The sequence below is a fragment of the Chironomus tepperi genome, unplaced genomic scaffold (genome assembly GCF_022539635.2).
Source record: "Chironomus tepperi strain 1889 unplaced genomic scaffold, CSIRO-AGI_Ctep_v1 contig_100, whole genome shotgun sequence".
Lineage (NCBI taxonomy): Eukaryota > Metazoa > Arthropoda > Insecta > Diptera > Chironomidae > Chironomus > Chironomus tepperi.
The window spans coordinates 1,325,543-1,344,360 of NW_027226222.1; the positions used below are offsets into that span (position 1 = coordinate 1,325,543).

General features: G+C 29.4%; 2 protein-coding genes across 9 annotated transcripts; one reads left to right on the forward strand and one right to left on the reverse strand.

The window, feature by feature from the left end:
* Window positions 1–40: 40 nt before the first annotated feature.
* On the reverse strand, window positions 41–12,419 carry LOC139087300 (CUGBP Elav-like family member 2). Of its 6 annotated transcripts, none has more exons than XM_070636075.1 (10): window positions 12,277–12,419; window positions 10,094–10,695; window positions 8,698–8,897; window positions 8,547–8,630; window positions 8,224–8,306; window positions 7,746–7,794; window positions 3,456–3,634; window positions 3,080–3,386; window positions 2,820–3,023; window positions 41–2,750 (listed from the first exon to the last, which is right to left on the reverse strand). In XM_070636075.1, exons 2-10 carry the CDS (start codon window positions 10,318–10,320, stop codon window positions 2,320–2,322), a joined length of 1,764 nt encoding a protein of 587 aa, XP_070492176.1. In that variant the 5' UTR covers window positions 10,321–10,695; window positions 12,277–12,419; the 3' UTR covers window positions 41–2,319. The 6 variants fall into 6 exon arrangements, with proteins under 6 accessions (XP_070492176.1, XP_070492177.1, XP_070492175.1 ...); XM_070636076.1 differs by having other exon boundaries at window positions 11,744–12,419; XM_070636074.1 differs by having other exon boundaries at window positions 11,647–12,419.
* Window positions 12,420–13,516: 1,097 nt separating this feature from the next.
* LOC139087303 (putative divalent cation/proton antiporter TMEM165) lies at window positions 13,517–18,198 on the forward strand. 3 transcript variants are annotated; one of them, XM_070636081.1, is made up of 5 exons: window positions 13,517–14,358; window positions 15,958–16,386; window positions 16,456–16,701; window positions 16,866–16,982; window positions 17,511–18,198. In XM_070636081.1, exons 2-5 carry the CDS (start codon window positions 16,102–16,104, stop codon window positions 17,898–17,900), a joined length of 1,038 nt encoding a protein of 345 aa, XP_070492182.1. In that variant the 5' UTR covers window positions 13,517–14,358; window positions 15,958–16,101; the 3' UTR covers window positions 17,901–18,198. The 3 variants fall into 3 exon arrangements, with proteins under 3 accessions (XP_070492182.1, XP_070492181.1, XP_070492183.1); XM_070636080.1 differs by lacking the exon at window positions 13,517–14,358 and adding an exon at window positions 15,663–15,746; XM_070636082.1 differs by lacking the exons at window positions 13,517–14,358; window positions 16,866–16,982 and adding an exon at window positions 15,665–15,746.
* Window positions 18,199–18,818: the final 620 nt, after the last annotated feature.

Below are 18,818 nucleotides of genomic sequence, written 5' to 3' on the forward strand. Positions count from 1 at the left end.
AATACTTGAATATATATTATAAAGGAACACTTGTCGCGACTTCATTTTCATTCAATATTACTTTTTTTTATTCATTTTTTTACACTCAATCTGCATTTTTACAAAAACAACTTTTGGATACAAATTTTTCCACTTTTTATAATTTATTCATTATTTGGTGAAAATGAGAAATTAATGACATTTGGCTAACCGTGACTAAGCATGTTAATTTTTCTATGCAATTCCTTGGTACAAATTGTTTATCAATATACTAATCCTTAACACAAAAATTAGTATACTTCCATGAACATGGCTTATTATTTTTTTTTGGTAGGTATTTACTCTTCTTTTTAATGTTGATGATATATTCACAAAGAGACGATGGTATTGTTATTTACAAAGAAAAACAGGTGATGAAATTTGTGGCATACACATGATACACATGCACAGACAGATATTACGAAGAGAAATTAAATTATTTTATTGAACACTTCATCGTGAAACATTTAAAACGTTATTGACAATCACATTGTCAGTAAATAAGTAACTAATCCTGATATGACAAAGTAATTAAATAGTGACAAACAAAAGTGTTATCAGTTCCAAAGTTTATCATTTTTATCTGATGATCATAGTTTCAATAATAATAAAAAATATTAATCCATTTTTCTAATATGTTCAATCACTGTAAAGGTAATGTAGCTTAAGAACTTTTTCATGATCAATTGAATTTGGGGTTTCCAAATTTTCCTTTGCCGTGAAATTTTAGGTAATGTCTGATCAAAAATTCTTTACTTGAGACCAAAACTGTAATTCAATCCAAACAGAATGAAAATAATTTTTTGATATTTAAATCAATAAAGGTAGTAAAAAGGTAAGAAAAGATAATTTTGGGAAGATCCAAATATTTGGAAACCCCTAACGTCACAAAATGATTAAGTGAATCTTTTAGCGCTAATGCATGAAAATTATCAGAATGAATGGATAAATGATTATCGTGATATTTTCTTAAGCGAGATGCTTTGACTAACAAAAATCACTTTATTCCATACAAAACGCGCACTAAAGGTAGCCAAAGAATTTTGAAAATTATATTTTTTTTTGGTTTCGACATTTAGTCGGTTAAATAAATTTGGTTTCGATTTCTGTAATTTATATTACAATCCATCATTAATGTGGGTATTTACACACACTACGATGCACCTTAAACTTATAATTCTTCACAAGTATATTGATATAATTTAACATAAATTTAAATTTCGTCATTTTAATACATTTTATTGAATTTTTAAATGTTTTGTTTATATCTTGCTATTCTTAAAATTTTGAATGTTTTGCAGTGTTCAAGTTATTCTTAATATAACATAATATAATCATTTTTGGATCTTTCCTGAATATTTCATTACAAACTCTGTATCATATCTATTGAATTCTTTGTATTTAATAATCCTAAACAATTTGACTGAGATGGAAAAAAATTCTATGAAAAAAATAATCTACAAAAAGAATCTATAATAAAAAGGTAAAAGGAAATGTCCTTGAATCTAATCATATGTAGTCTGTCTACTAATTCAAAAAAAAGCTTCTGCTGCTCAAGTTATTTATCTTTTTTAAATCACTCCTAGTTCTGTTTTTGTTACAGCATCAAACTGCACAATTATTCATAAAAAATCATAACTAACATTAAGGTAAATCATAAATTTGATGATAACAGTCAAAAGTAATTAATTAATTAATCCATAAACGGTTTGAACGCAAAAATAATCATAACTAAAATTTCTCTAATTCATGTATCATTTCTAATGGCACAAAACACAAAAGAAACTAATTATTGCTTTAAACGTTATTTCCATCCATTTAAAGGCCGCAACTAAATTTAATGACACATTTTACGATGGAAAAACTTCTCTTGGCCTTTTTTGAAAGTAATTATAATTCATGAAAATATTCTTTCTTTTTCGAAGAATGTAGGTATGATGAGAAAATATTACAAACATTAACACAATTCTTAACATAATAACTCTTATTAACTCAACTATTTGGTAGGACTGTTTTCATTCATACATGGTCATCATAAAGAATGAAGTTATAGTAAAAAAAAAAAATATATAAAAAAAAGTTAGATAATTCGCGCCATAGAAATTCACAAAATTTGTTGATTCTTTCACTTATCCAATAAATGAGCAGCATTATCAAAAAAAAAAATATTTATAATAATAAAACAAAACAGAAAAAGAAGTAAACGAACTATTGTGTGCAAGGAAGGAAGGAAGGAACATAAACACAAAAGGGATAGTAAAAAGAAGAAAAATTAGCTATTTCTTTCATTCTGTTTTCTCTCTAGTATGGCTTCGAGGCATCTTTGGATCGTTTTAGTTGCACTTTTAAACGCTTTGTACCGATTTGAAAACCGTGCATGGCTTGAATGGCTGCTTGCGCAGACGAAACATTGTCAAATGACACAAAACCAAAACATTTACTTAAATTTGTTTGCTTATCAATAAAAACCTTTGCAGATAAAACATGCCCAAATGGCATGAACGTTGATGCTAAGTCTGAATCAGTAAACTCTTGTGGTAAATGATAAATGAATAAATTACAGCCATCAGGACCTTCAATTTGCTTCCCAGCAGCGCTTTGAACTGCTGCATTGAATGCCGGATTTGTTAAATGTGATGCGGAGAACGGCGAGGTGAATTGCGAAAGTTGAGTAGTCGGTGTTGGCGTTTGAGCTGTCGTCAATTGATTTGCAAGTGCATCACTCGTTGGCCCTATGTATTTTCAAATCATAATTTATTAAGTGTCAATTTTGTAACAAAAAAAAGTATTTAATATCTTACAAAGACTCGCCGTAGTTCCATTATGTAAGGTTGCTTGTTGATTTGTTGTTGCTGCAGCCAGCGTTGGCTGGGATATTGCAGCTAATGTTAAAAGGTTCTGTACACTAATTGGCCCAAGTAATCCAGCTGAGGCTGCCGCAGACAAATTCGTCGCTGAAGGTACGGTGTTTGTTTGTTGGGTAGTTTCAGCTTGAGCACCTAAGCCTAATTAATTTTATTAGCAATGACTAATTATTAAGTATGAGTAAGAATAAACTTACCATGTAAAAGTTGCTGTTGCAATCCAATAGCTTGTAATTGTTGTAAAAGCTGAAGTGATGCCGTCGAAATTGTCGATGCAGCATCATTTGTTAAGAACGGACTAGAATGTGTGGTAGGATTTGCATGAACAGGCTGCGGAGTAATTGGAATTGGTGATTGTGTTAAGGGATTCATTCCCGCCGCAAAATTAAATATATTTGATTGAATCGCTTGCATACGTTTGGCATCTTTCTCCTTTTGCGTATCAGCAAACTTTACAACAAGAGGCGCGGAACACCCTTCCATTGTTTGACTCTGATGGAGGGCCTATGATTAATTGTTCGAAAAAGTCATTAAGTCATTCGTTAATATTGTTAATTGTTAAATAAAACTCACCTTAATAGCACCAATAGCCGCTTGTTTTGTTGAAAATGTTACAAAAGCACAACCTTTACTTTGACCTGAAGTATCTCTAAGAACTGTACATTCTTCAATCGTCCCATGACCACTGAAAAGTTGCCTCACATCATTCTCGTTGAATTTCTTATTCAGCATGCCAACGAAAAGCTTTCGTTCTATATTTGTAATTGAATAGGTTGTGAAATTAAAATCAAAAATCAGTAACTAGTGATAAAATGTATTACATTGAAAATGATTGTCATATGAGGGAAATATTATTTTGTGAATGCCCAACTACGATATTCTTCAAAACATCTGATTACTCTTAGTACATCATGTCATAGAATAAGCAGCTGTTTGAGGTTATCCAAATGAGCTTAATTTTGCCCAATTTACCTGGTAACAAATAAGGAGTGGTATTTGTTGCTGGTAACCAATATGCAGCACTTATAGAAGGATATTGCTTGGAACCTTCGCATACTGATGATTTTGAAGATGTTGACGTAACAGACGTTGTCGTTTGTTTTGTTCTACTTTTCATTATTTTATCGGTTTTATTTTTTATTTTTTTTATTTATTGTATAAATATTTTGGTATTTTTCACAAATATTTTAGGTTGTGCAATAATTCAATTGAAGAATGATAATAAACGAGGAAGCGAAACGGAAAGAAAATATAAAAAGTTTGTAGAAAATATTAAGATAATGGTGAATTTTCCCCGAGAACAATTGTTATCAAACAGTAATGGACAAAATTATGATATTACAAATTGTCACTAACACATTCCTTAGATACATTTAAACATCACAAATTTAATGATTTCAATTGATGTTTTACTTATTAAGCTTTTCATAAATTACATCACAAAATCTTTCACAGTTTTCCTTTTTCGTGTCAATTCTTCAGAGAGTTTTACTTTTTTCACAGTTATTATTCACTTTACTGAAGCTTCAAAGGCACACAACAAGACGATATATTTTTTTTGGCTAAATGAACATTGAAAGACATATCAATTAGCAATAAGTAGATAGATATTTTTTTTCATACAGAATAATGAAAGTGTGATATTTAATCTAACAGAGTGATAAGCTTGCACGTTTTATTATCGTTACTTTACGTAATATATTTTTTTATTTGATGAGGTTTTGCAATCGCAATTGTTCGAATGATCGAGTAAAGGAAGACGTTTTTGCTTCTTCCAAAGAATTCACGTAGCAAAACTTAATTAAAATGAAAAAATTATTTAAATTAATTTTCAATTCAGACCGAATACACACTTGAAGCGCAAAACAATTACCGAGAACTGACAAATATAAAATCACTAAGAATCCAATTTTGTCAAAGGCATTGCTTAAAAAAAATTATTTAAATTTAGATTTGAAACAATTACTGCCGTTTGTTGGTATTTTTTCATTTCATTTGCTCGCAATTGATTTGCTTGCTTCATTTGTGTGAAAATTGTGATTAGAATAAAACATGTTACAGAGAATAAAATGGATGTCATTACAAGTAAATTAAATTGCCGGTGCTAAATTTATCGATTTTTTTCTGACATTTTCTCAAAAGTTTGGCTGACTACGTTACTAATCCCGGCAATAAAAGGAAATTTTCAGTAAAAATTAAGAATCTATAAATAAATGACATGTTAATGTATTACTCAAGGTTTAAGGGCAGTACTTAAAAATTCCAGTACATAGTCAGCCTATTTGAAATTAAAATTGTCGCAATTTGCGAATTTTATCGTGCTCGCTATGCTATTGAACTTTTATTACAGTAGTGCTGTTCCTCAGCATCACTAAAATTTAAAGATTTTTTAAGCAACTCGATTGCATGCCTAACTTCTTTAATTAAATTTCTCGCACACTTTTTCGTTCTTCATTGAACATTTAACCAATTTGCAAACTTTGCAGTTTGCTTTTATTTAAGCAAGTTTTAATGCCACATTAGCAAATTGTTATGAACACAGAAATAAATAAATAATACATTAAGTATATAAGGCAAATTAAGGTAAACACACAACAAAAACAAAAAAAAAAGATGAATTATAATGAGAACTTAGTGACAAATAATTATAGGGAATTTTTCAGGGATTAAATCATGCTGTAAGTTTTCTAAGAATCACAATAATGCACACACTACTAATGTCAGCTTAAATTGAATGATATGGTTTGTATGTAATACATATTGAAGCTGTTCTCAAAGCAATAATCTTTATTACTTGTAAACATTTTATGGCAAGTTCACTCACTGTCATCAATGGTTGAAATAAATGAAGTGTAGAATTGTCATTAATATCATTTTGCATTGTGCTGAATTTCTTCTTTATGTGAAGAAGTAGAAAATTGCATATTCATGTAAAGTAATGGCAGAAATTTTTTTTTTAACCTCATCGAAGAAGGGAAACTACTTCCACCACATTCATTTGAATTTAGTTTCTTTACTTTGTAATACTATATGAATTAAAAATGAACCGTCATTGTATGTCTAAGTAACAAAAAATCACACTAAATAGATGTAAATTATTTTTGTAAACATAGTTTCATATTGGACATAACATTTTTTTGCCCATAGACACTTCTTCACTAACAACAGTGATCACATTTTGAAATTTAATTAAATTATAATTAATATTCAACGTAAAACTCAAAAAAATAGAAAACGAAAAAGAAGGAAAAAAAAAATTCAAGCACTGTTATCACTTCCGTTTAGTGGTATCCATTTTACGATCGCATAAATAAATATACGAGTTAAACTTTTGATATCCAATTGTCAACTAAACATCACACATGAAAAATAATTTCTACTCTTTTTTTATGTGCTGTGCTGCTTCAACTCTATTTACCATTTACATGTGATATATTCAAATACCTCAAAAACTTGACACAATGAGTGGATGAAGCAGAAAAAAGAGAATATCGACTATCTTTTAACATCACAACACAAATAATATTGTATATGTCAATCATATACGACTGTGACTTGCCTGCAAGTCGCGACTGTGTTTAAGTAAACAGTATTTTTTTTTTCGATATTATTATTCGTCGATGTGTGCTTGCTGAGAAATAATAATTATTAAGGTAAAGAGATTTTTAACGTCATATACATACAAATGAAGCAAATAGAAATGTTATCACAAAACACAGCATTGTGAGCGCAATTGAGAGAATTTTTTTTTAATAAAAAACCTAATCGACACTGCTAGTACTGATCACTAGTAATTTTTTTTTCCACATCTAATTACATTGAAAATATTTATTTTCGCTCAATATCCAAATTTCGATTCGCGTAATCTTTTGTTTCTTTTTATTATTATTTTATAGGCACATTACATTTAAATAAATTCAATTATTAACTTCCTCGACTCACGTTTCAATTTCGACTGTTTGATGGCCCATCGTATACTCGACTCTTCGATTTTCAATCGAGTTGCCGTCTTTTCGCAATTTGTACTCTTTACTTTATTCTTATTGTATTTTGTCGCTTTAAATTGTATTTGTCACTGTTCAATAGTGCAATTTAAATTTGCAAAAACTAAAACCACGATAAATCAACAAAATGATATTACAATTGAACACTTCATGACATAGTAATTATTTTGAAATCCTCACAAAACTGGAAGTTTAGTTTATCACGACATTTTGAGTTTCACATATACAGTCGGCTATGAAATTAGAATTTTATTCAAATAGCTATCTAAATTACTTTGATTTAGATTCATTTTATATTTGATTTCATTTTCTGTAAGTACAAGTACGCACCCATCAATCTTCATGCATGATTAATTCCATTTTTTGCTCTATTGTTTTCTCGCGTATTTCTACCATAGTATTATTTAGCCGTATATTATGACTGTCAGTGTATATGTAAAAGTAATACCGAAATTCTAATTGCACAATATATGCAAACTATATATTACAACAAAGTATTATCATCGTCTTTAAATCTAAAGATAACTCGCAACAACGTTTCGCTTGATGGTTAATTCTCGAAGTAAGTTTTTCTTTTTAAAAAAAGCATCGAATAGTTAAATAAACACAAAGCGATGAGAAAATTATTCGCATATGTCAACTGACCTCCACGAAACTTCATAAGTGAAGAATATTTTTCATTGAATTACAAAGCGATTCTCTGTGATTCATTGAAAGATAATAAATAGCATGCTTCGTGAAAACATTCAAGTAAAACATTAGTTTTTTTGTAAGTGTTTTTGTAATGAATTGAATTATAGGCACAAAATATTTCCCCCATACAATACGTAGTAATAGTATAAAAAATTTGAATACTCACCATTACGATTCTCACTATCAGCCGGTTTCATTTGTATGGGATGGTGCATCTGAAAGGAGAAAAAATAGCGAAATTAATTACAAATTGTTTCTTCAAAAAACGTTTCCTCAATAATCTCTTCTTAGCATGACTGTTGCTATCAGAAAGTTAAAATTAATTAAAGGAACTGCATATGTACAAAATTGAATTGTAATTTTTTAGAGATCATTAACACTTTCCTTAATGAAGTTAAAAAGAACAGAAAAGTAAAATTCTATTTTTGGAAGGAAATTCTTTTTTCCAAGGTTTTTCTCTTCTCGCAAATACTTTTAATGTGACAGAAAGAAAACATACATAACATAAAATATGTGAATTATAAAAACCCAAAATAAAACTGATTAAAAAAAATAGAAACGAAACTTTCAAATGATCAACATAGGCATAATAATTGAATCGAAATAAATCTCCACATAGTGTTCAGTGTCTCACAAAAACTTACCCCAACTAAAGTCTTTATATTATGAAGAGCATCTTGGGCCTTCAATGCAGCTTTTCGTGTATAAAACGTCACAAAACAGCATCCTGCGAATGACAATAACAAAAAAACAAAAAAGCTCAACGTTAAGCCATCCAACATTTATCGATTCAATTTCTTTAAAACAGGAATATTTTTTTTAATGTTCAGGCATAAGACATATTATGGTCGTCATGTTTAGACAATACAAAGATAAAAAAAAAACTTCGACAGTTCAATTGGACAATCAACAAAAAATATTTCTGCACTGGATTGATACTTTTTTATGGTATAAAATTTCTATTTACCTTTACTCAGACCCGTTGATTTGTCTCTTAATACATTAATTGTATGTACACGACCAAACTCCTCGAACATTTCACGTAATTGTGCTGCAAAATAAATTAATGAAAAATATTAATGAAATCGGAAAATCTTTTTGCAAAATTTGAGTATTACCTTCATCCATACTTCGCGGAACTTGACCTACAAACATTTTTATGTAATCTGCATCAGGCTGATCTGGATCTATCATCATCATTTGATCCTTTTCTATATTGTCCTTTAGCTGCATGTTTGCATGATTTATTTGATTCTGATTGATTGTATGTGCATTGTTATTGTTCAACGTGGCTAAGTCACTGTAAGGCGAAATAAGACTTTTGATAATTAATCATTTTGTTCTATTCCTGGATCTTTTTTTATTATTATTGATTGCATTTAACCTCAAAATTTGTTTCTTAATCTAGTTATCTTAGAAAATAGTTGTAAAACGTCAATTAAGCTAATATTAGAAACTTACTTGAATCTGTCATATTCATTTATGTAATTATTGTATCCATAATTATAGGTAAATAACCCATAATCATAAGGAATATTGATATTCATGTTTTTGTCTGCTTTTTATTGAATTAACGTCTTAATTAATCAGAAATACACAATGAATTGTCAAAAGGATTTCAATTATACTTTAGACAGTTGCCAATTACTTAATTTAATTAAATCAAACAAAGGTGTGAAATCTTTCACAATAAAAACGCAAATGCCGCCATTTTAAGAACAGTCGATTATGTCCATTTTATAGCAAATCGTCCTTTTATAGCAAAATGTTAAAATTATAGCAAGTGTAAAGTTGACTGAATGGTGTTTGAAAACGTAATTTAATTATTATTCTATCCTTGTTTACTCTAATTTAGTACATATAAAATGGTTGAACTTGTTTTATAAAATATTACATACATATCGTCGTAAAACTTTCATAAATGACAGAGAAATAACAGCGATAACAAAAAATATTAAAAGTTACTGATAAGAAGAAGATAAGATATACTAAATTTGAAGCCCGCAACGAAAATATCGTCATTGTAGGTGAGTTAAGGTGAAATCTCTTTTTTAAACACAAGAATTAATGTTTCCTGCCTAGAAAATTACAAATTTCATTTTACATAAATAGAATCTTACTGGATCTTTATTCAGCACTTTTAATCGCTTTATTAGCGCGTATTTGAAAAAATGACGCATATAACTTTACTTTGATCGACTTGCTGAATGTAACATTCTAGAAAGCTGGAATTTGACATCTGGGATTATAGATTTAGAACTATTTTCAATAATCTTATTTTGTGATCAGGAAAAGTGTCTTGGATCTTACAGTATACTTGGACAAGTACCTGTATAGACAGACAAGTGAATTTTTTATAGTGATTGAATAATTATTTGTTACTGAGCAAAAATGCGCTTAGTCTCTTAAAACATGCGAGAACTTTCAATATTTTTTCACTTAATACAAGGACAACTAGGCTAGCTGCAATCTATTGTTCTACTATAGTAATTGCATAAAAGAGGAATTGCTTACTTTTCAATGTATTTGCTGCTATTGTGGTTATTGGATGTCGGTGATGATCGATTAGTGTATATTGATTCCTTTTGATAGGGATGCTGCTGCATTTTATCCGCTTTAATTGAACAACTAAGCTTATTTCCATTGTTATCGAGTAGGATTTTATTATTCTGTTGGCTTGACGATAACTTATCCGCAAGCGACTCTAAAGTACTTAACATTTCTAGCGATGCCAAATTCATTTAACTATATCTTTCCCAGCTCCTTCCTTTCAAACACTATATATTTAATTTTATTTATTTGTTCTAAAGTCCTTTCTTTAGTATTTTTTTTATGTCCTCTTATTATATACGTTTAATTCACTTTAATTTTTATTCTTAACACATGCACTTATGCACTGCACTAGCTTGCCTTATTATAAGTATTTTTTTTTAATATGTCTGTTTCTATCATACAAGGTGATAAAAATGATGTCCGATTGATGGCATATGAAGTGGAAAACTAAAGCAGCTTTATCACAATTCTCATTATCTTTCGTCTGATTTTTTTTTTTTATTATTTAACTTTTCAATACTTTATTCCATGTATGAGTAACCTAAAACACATATCTCGTCGTTCTGTAAATGAAATGAAAACTGTTATCTCCTTGCGTCGAAATATATATATTTATATTTATATAATAATTATGTATACTATTAAATGTGCATGTATTTTTGGGACCTAATCTTATCAAGTCAAACAAAAATATACTCCTCTCTTTTAACTTTTACATTTATTAAGCACACACGGTGCAATATTTATTTTTTCCGAAGAATATATGTGTACTGTGCTGTTCTTTTCATACACATACTTTATTTTCATGAGATTTAAAACTTGTTGAGTCAGATGTGTAATAAATGTAACGAAAATATTTTTATTTTCATATTTGATCGTGGGTTTCATTAATTATGACATAATGTTGTCTGTTAATTTGTGCATAAAAATTTATCGAATAATTTATATCACATAATTTTCTTTTTTGTCGCTTTTAAGAGTGGAAAAATTGCAGCATCAGCAATGAGAAAAACTTTTCCAAAATGTAGATGATGCATATTTTAAGGCTAGTAGGCAGGCAGGCGAGATGATGAGATTAATTACATGAAAATTTTAATTTCTTTTATATATATGTTGCTCTTAATTAACTTTTTCTTAAATACATTTTTCATATTTCCTTTCTGTAATATTATTTTAATCTACATCATCAACTACACTTTTCTGCTTAATGATTCAAAATAACAATTTTTTCTTCTCTTTCTCACTCGCCTGCCTGTCTTCCTGCCTTACTTCTTGGAAAAATTGTTTCTCTCAAATTGGAAAATACATTGTAAGGGTGGAGGGTGGTGAATATTCTCTGTGACTATAAAGTGAAACTTTATTTTTTGAAACACTTCCAATTGTTTGTGGAAATTCAGATAGAAAACTTCTCAATGCACATATACACAGTCGTCTTGTTATAATCATAAAATTCACATTTTATTATTGGGGATTTATTTTATTTTTTTATTTATTCAAAACTGCTTGAAACTCACATTTCACTTTATTTAATTTTTTTATTCCTCAATCCTAAGCGATTCGAGTTATTATTATATATATATTTTTTTATAATTATTGTTGAGATGCACTCACTTAATCATTATTCATTGAGTTACGTATGTATGCATTATCTCTTTGTATAAATAGAAAATTCATGTTTTCATTAACTCCCATCTTATCATTAATTGACAGCGACAAACATTGATAATCTTCTTCGAAAAATACATTTAATATATATAAATTTCTATAAATATTCCTCAGTTGTTGCTGGATTCTCTCTTTTATTTCATTTCATTTCATTTCTTATTTTTATAAAGAAGATTTTCACTTTTCAAAATTTAATTTATGTCATGCCATAATTTATATTCCCAAACGATTATTTCACGACTATAGTTTTTTTTTTTTATTTGGCTTTCCTCAACACAAAAAAATATTTTTTTTTCCTTTAGTTAAAATGTTTATTTCGGATATATCACAAGTAAAATTGCCAGAAGAACTGATGGTTGTATACGAAAAAACAACACTCAAAGATCCTCACAATTTTTTTTCGCAAATAAATCATTTAATTAATAAAAATATGACGGACATGAGTGATGCAATAATTATCATTCTCTAAAAGAACTTACGAACATCGCGAATCTCAATAAAATTTTATTTTGCACTTCTTCATCCTAATAAATGCTATCATCACAGATCAGAGTGGAAAAAAATCATTTGAAAACAAAAAATAGCGCTCCGATTCCTTCGCTTTCTACGTTTATACTGACGGACAATATAAAATAATCTTTTCCACTTTGCGCTCGAAAATATGGGAAGTGACATTTATTGAGATTTTTTTCTACATTTTCCTGTATGATTTTGTCGACACTGAATTGAGATTATGGCACATGGAAATTTTCCGATGAGATTTTCCAGCCCAACATAAAATGAGAGTGAGAGACACAGGATATTCATTCAGTCCTTATGTATTGGAAATTCTCACCCATTTTCAATTCAGACTCTCTTGTTCTCATTATGTTCAATTTTATACTCTTTCGATTTATTTTGTGTGCCCACTTTAAGGATTTATATTGTTTTTTTGATACATAAGAGAATGAAAAAGACGCAAGAATGTAAAATGTGACATACTTGTATTTTGTTTTAAATGAAACATTTGCCACACATATAAAATATAAATTCTCAGTGATTTCTTTATTTATGATATTTCTCAATCGCATTTTCCATAAAAATAAAAATTTTACTTCAGAAATAGTAGGAATTATAAAAAGAATGAAAATAGAAGAGAAAAGGAAAGGAAATCTATTTTACTATATATCACGGCACTTTAGTGAAACAGCACAAACACCTGTCTGATATTTTTCATTTAATTTTTTTAAGAATACAGTATATATGATTGTTATTGCCTACCGCATTTTTCTCTTTTTATCTATAATGGATATGGAGATAATTTTTTTTAATATCTTTCTCCTCCTTCGAGAGGTTGATGATGGTCAATAAAATGTCTTTTTTAATTTTTATTCATAGGTTCTTCTCTACATCAGTGATGTTCATAATATTCCCAACAACGCGATTCGACAAATTTCACTATTTACCGCAAAAATGGACCAAAATCAGTCGTTAAGTAGGCATCAGGGCACCCTCACGTCTTGTCGTCATTAAGGCGACTTGCCAACATTGAGGCAGCTGCAAACCACTCCAAGCGAAGTTTCGAATTCCCATTGGTTATTTGAACAAATGTACTTTAAAGTAAATAGTTTGGACATCACTGATTCATGTTATATGATGTTATTTACAAAGTTTTGTTTCTGTTTTATAGGATTATTTTGGCGGGCGGAGGAATTAGTAATTAAAAAAATATATAAAAGTTTGCGTAAATCAGCAATTTAAACGCATTTTCCAAGAACTGTAAACTGTCGACACAACATTGACCTTCAGTAGTAAAATTATATTTGATAGTCTTGAGGGTGTATCTAAATCTTCTAGAGTGTCAATTTTAATTTTACACCTTGTTCACCATAACGTGTAAATCTGAGAATCACTTAACTTAGTCCCAAACATAGCTGATTATGAACGATAAGGAACGATTTATGAGACTAATATTGAAACCAAGTGAAAAGCAATCTAGACAAGTATTTAAAGATAAAAATTGATTTGTAATGCTCTGTCGTCAATAAGTTCATAATCGCTGATCATCGAGGACTTTGTTGCGTCAATCCACGATTTATAGTGAATTAATGTTATGTGTTCATTGCTTGTAGTAGGGAACGGCATGTGTGATGCACTTGATGGAAAATGGAAGTAACACGTATTACACCTGTCTGGAAATTTATTTTTAGTTTATCTTGGAACAGTACATAGAAGTCATTTGACATCACCACATAATTGCATATTCATTTAGTTCTATATCCATTAATTTCTCCCGAAATCTGAAATTTATGTGAAAAATCACTTAAGCTATTCGCAAATAATTCATTTTGTTATAGAAAAAATATAGCACGAAATATTCACCCCCTGAGTTTTATCATTATTAACGATCGTTTAGACACATCGTAAATTAAGGCAATCCAAAATATCACAAAAAGCTATTGAAGAATTTAATCGAAATTTTTTTATTTTTATTTTCAGACTCGGAAACATTTTGCTTGCCACAACGAATGACGTACATGCAAAAATTCATCTGTTTGATGATCAAAGGACATTTTTGGACGGTACGTAAATTAGTAACATTTTCAACTTTGAACATCATGTTTTCCGTTAATGCATTATCAAAATTAAGGAATCGACCGAAAAATTAAAGTACATAATCAAAAATGTTGTACATGTTCAAGAGTACATCACGATAAGATTTTTCCCACGTGACTGAAATGAATGATAAAAATTGTTTCTTTTCATAAGAAAAGGTCTGCTGATGTTATTATAGCTAAAGGAAAGAAAAGAGAAAATTTAAAAATAATTATAAAATCATGATAAATCACACATGATATTTTTTTCTAAGCTTCAAATTTTCATTCAGAAAATTAAATGTCTTCCCACATTTAAGATGACACTCAGACTCGATGACTATTGCTATGCATGTGACATAATATTGAAGCACTTGTTGTCTTAATTTATGGAAGTAGTGTGGAATTTTTATCCAAAGGTAAAAGGTAGACAGGAGAATTAACAGTTTCATTTATCATGGAATGTGATGATTTAAAGAATGAAGGAAACAGCAAAATTGTGTGGTTCAACAGAATCTTTTATTAGATATCTTCATTTATAAATTAAGAAACATTTTTGTTCACGCGACGTCGCCTCCATTTATCAAGATCACATCCAATATAGCTTTTTAAACATCAAGATATCTTTTTTTTTTGGTTAGTCATGGATAAGCAAAATTTTTGTGCCTAAATTTCAGTCCATATCCTATGAATATATAGACCACTTACATAAATTTTGCATAAACTTCATATCCCCTCATAGGATGCATAAATATGGCAAGCAATTATGATTTAAATTATGCGTATAAATTTTGATGATGCTAATACACTTTTTTAATTACATCCGTTAGTGATGCTACACTGTAAGATTAAAAATCCTAACAAATCAAAATAGCACTCAAAGTGCCGAGAGTAAACACAGAATCACGGCAAGAACGTGTGACTAAACTCTTTAAAATTAATTTTCTTAAATGAATTGTTTAACATATGCATCGATAGATTAACATACTTTAACTAATTATGTTTGGCAACATTTTAAAGAGAATCTTGAAATGAGAAAAGTATTAAGAAGGAAATTTGAGTTTGATTTATTAAGTCAAACATAGACGAGTAATTTGTAAAACAAAAGAAAAAAACACATTTGTCAGCTCACGTACATGAAGAATGCTTAATAAACTGAATTAACGTAGGTAATAAAAATAAAAGATTTTAGAACTGTCTCTATACATTTTCATGCAAACATTGAGTTATAAGTAAGTCAATACAATGGCTGTGATAAGAGTTGAAATTACTCTTGATAATGTGATTCACGTACTAGCGATAAAGTATGATAAAAACTGCAAAATTGTTTAGTAAAATCTTTCATTTCATTTAGAGGAATTAAGCGGACAAGTAAGGTGAGGATAGAGAATAACTTAATAGCTTAATCCCTACCCAAATTAAAAGTGAATAATAATAATAATAAACCTATGCACGTGCTGCATTTGTTTTAAAAATAACGGCAATAATTTAAAAATACCGCCTGTAAAGTTAGCCGACAAAACAGCACAGCATTCAGCATGTTCATTTGTGTCGTGTGTATAAATTAACAAAGCGTTTTTATTGTAGGTCTGTATATAATTCCAAGTAGAAGAAAAATTGGTAGAGGTAGAACAAGTGAAAAAGAGAATTTTGGAAATAATCATATTCGTGGTTTTGTTGGACCTTCATGCTAAGCTATTTCGCAAAGAACTCAATTAGTAAATTAACACAATGTTTCTCGGACGGAAGAGTAATCAATATTGGAAATTCCTGACAATAATTTTGTTAGGTATATTATTGGTGACACAAATTAAAGCTGATTTGGCACCGAATGAGGATGATGAAGGTACGAATGAAAAAAATGACTTGGAACAAAAGCCTTCAGAGGATGGAAGCAAAGCTCAAGCACCAAAAACAAATTTAGGATTTATTCATGCCTTTATAGCATCATTTAGTGTAATTATTGTGAGCGAAATCGGAGATAAAACATTTTTCATTGCGGCTATTATGTCTATGGTAAGACTTATAGATTTTTACCTTGAAAATTTTCAAGTTTATCTAATTGACGCATGAATTCTATTTTAGAAATATCCTCGTTTGACAGTATTTGGAGGAGCCATTACAGCACTTGCTTTAATGACAGTGTTATCAGCTGTGTTTGGCATGGTCTTTATCCAATTCATTCCACCATCAATTACTCGATGGGTATCTGTAGGCTTATTTGTTGTATTTGGACTTAAAATGTTACATGAAGGATGGAAAATGACTAGTACTGATGCAGCTGAAGAAATGGAAGAAGTACAGGCAGACATTAGAAAAAGAGAAGATGAGGTAAGTTTGAGTGACTCATTCATTATCAATTAAATTTCAATCAAAAATTAACCGTTTTGTTACCAAATGAATTAAAAAATAATTAGTGTAGCTTAATTAATAAGAATGAATGTAACCATCAAAAAATTGATGATTAACTCTTTTAACATGTGTACTGAATGTAGCTAAATCAAAGTATGTTAGCGTTAGAAAGACGTAATCAAACTGAAATAATATTGGATGCGGAGCCTAATATGACTAACAATATTCTAACAAATGGCATTCACGCTGAGAATAAAATGGTAATAATTGCTTAATTGCGAATTTCTGTTAAAAGTACTTGTGAACTAACGAAAAATGTATAAAAGATCAATTAATATTCATTATTTCCCCCGCAACTTAATCATAGAGAATATGCATTTATTTCATTTTTTTGTTCTTATTTCTCGGGAGCTTGCTCATGTTAAAGGTCACATTATTTGTTATCATAAGAGAATTGCTCATGGTTACGTTCATATTTCATATTATATACACGCATGTAATGTCTATGTTTATTTATGTTAGTAAGTTTATACTTTATTTTATGCAAGAAATTATCCTCAAATTGATAATGAGGCAAACAAACAAGTCAGATGATTGGATCATTTTTGCCTTATTTAATTCAAATTTTTGGATATTTTGTGTTGAAGCAAATATTTGGATACACAATAAGTCACACAAAAATCAATAACACGCTTTAATCGGTTTGTTCTTCATTATTACATCAACCTTTTTAATTAACATTTAACTTAACTAATCCAATATCTATGATTTTGAAACAATTCTTATAGCTTAACAAGGACACAAGAAGTTCGCAAGATGCTGAAGCTGGAGGAGCTAGAAAAAAAGCTAGTCCATTCACACTGTTATTCAAAATTTTCATGCAAGCCTTTACAATGACATTTGTAGCTGAATGGGGAGACAGAAGTCAAATCACTACCATTATTTTGGCAGCAAGAGAGAATTTATGGGGTGTCATTCTCGGTGGTATCATTGGTCATTCAATTTGCACTGGCTTAGGTGTATTAGGGGGAAGAATAATAGCTCAAAAGATCTCTGTTCGTACGGTTACAATTGTTGGAGGTGTTGTCTTCCTTATATTCGCTATTACATCATCAATTTGGGATCCAAATGATACTGTCGGCGGTCCAGATACAGCTACTAATACCGGAGGAAACTGAACTATATGTAATGCTGAAGGCCTTAACAAACCAACAGAATTGATTTTATAATTGTAACAAAAATGCCCGTAGATCTATGTGAATTACTTGTTTATTTATAATTTTCCACTCCTTTATCCCCAAAACTTTCTCATTAGTGCAGAATTTATTTTATTTTTTTCATTTCATTTTAAATGAAGAATTATGATAAGAAAAATAGTGATATTTAATGAAGGATGAAAAAAAAAAATTAAAATAATATATATGAATGTAAATAAGAGTAATGAACTGAACCTATTGTTATTTTGTTCACTCTACACGTAGGTAATAAAAAAAACTAAAAAATATATATCACTTGACTAGAAAAAATGAATCCTTTCTAATTCATGTTTTTATTACATGTCTAGGATATCAACTATAGAGTTCAAGATAAACGGTCAAGTTGAATGACTCGTTAATGTCAATGTATCGCTTAGGATTATGTAACATAATATAATTATAAGGAGTGTCCACAGCACGCAAGCAATACAAAATCTGTTGCTATGTAATTACATAGTAGAGTTGAAAAATATCTGAAAGATAAGGTTGAAATTTTGAAGGTCTTGACTCAAATTCCGTGATTAATCAAAACACTTGACTGACCTAAAAATATCCCTTTTACTTTACTAAAAAATCACATCAACATAATTTTGTCACGACTAAGTCATAAAGGACATTCAAGTGACTTGACTATTACTAACAAGGATGTTGAAATAAAAAAATTATGTTCGTGTTAATGCGGCATTAACGTAGTTCCGTTCTGTTTTTTACTCATAAAAGTACTTGACGTAAATGTCGTAATAACCGAGTCTGTTGGACTTTCGAATTAATATTAGTCATTCCTTGATCGGAAGTTTTAAAGGAGAAGTGATCAAGTAACCATCGAGAAGTGCATAAAAA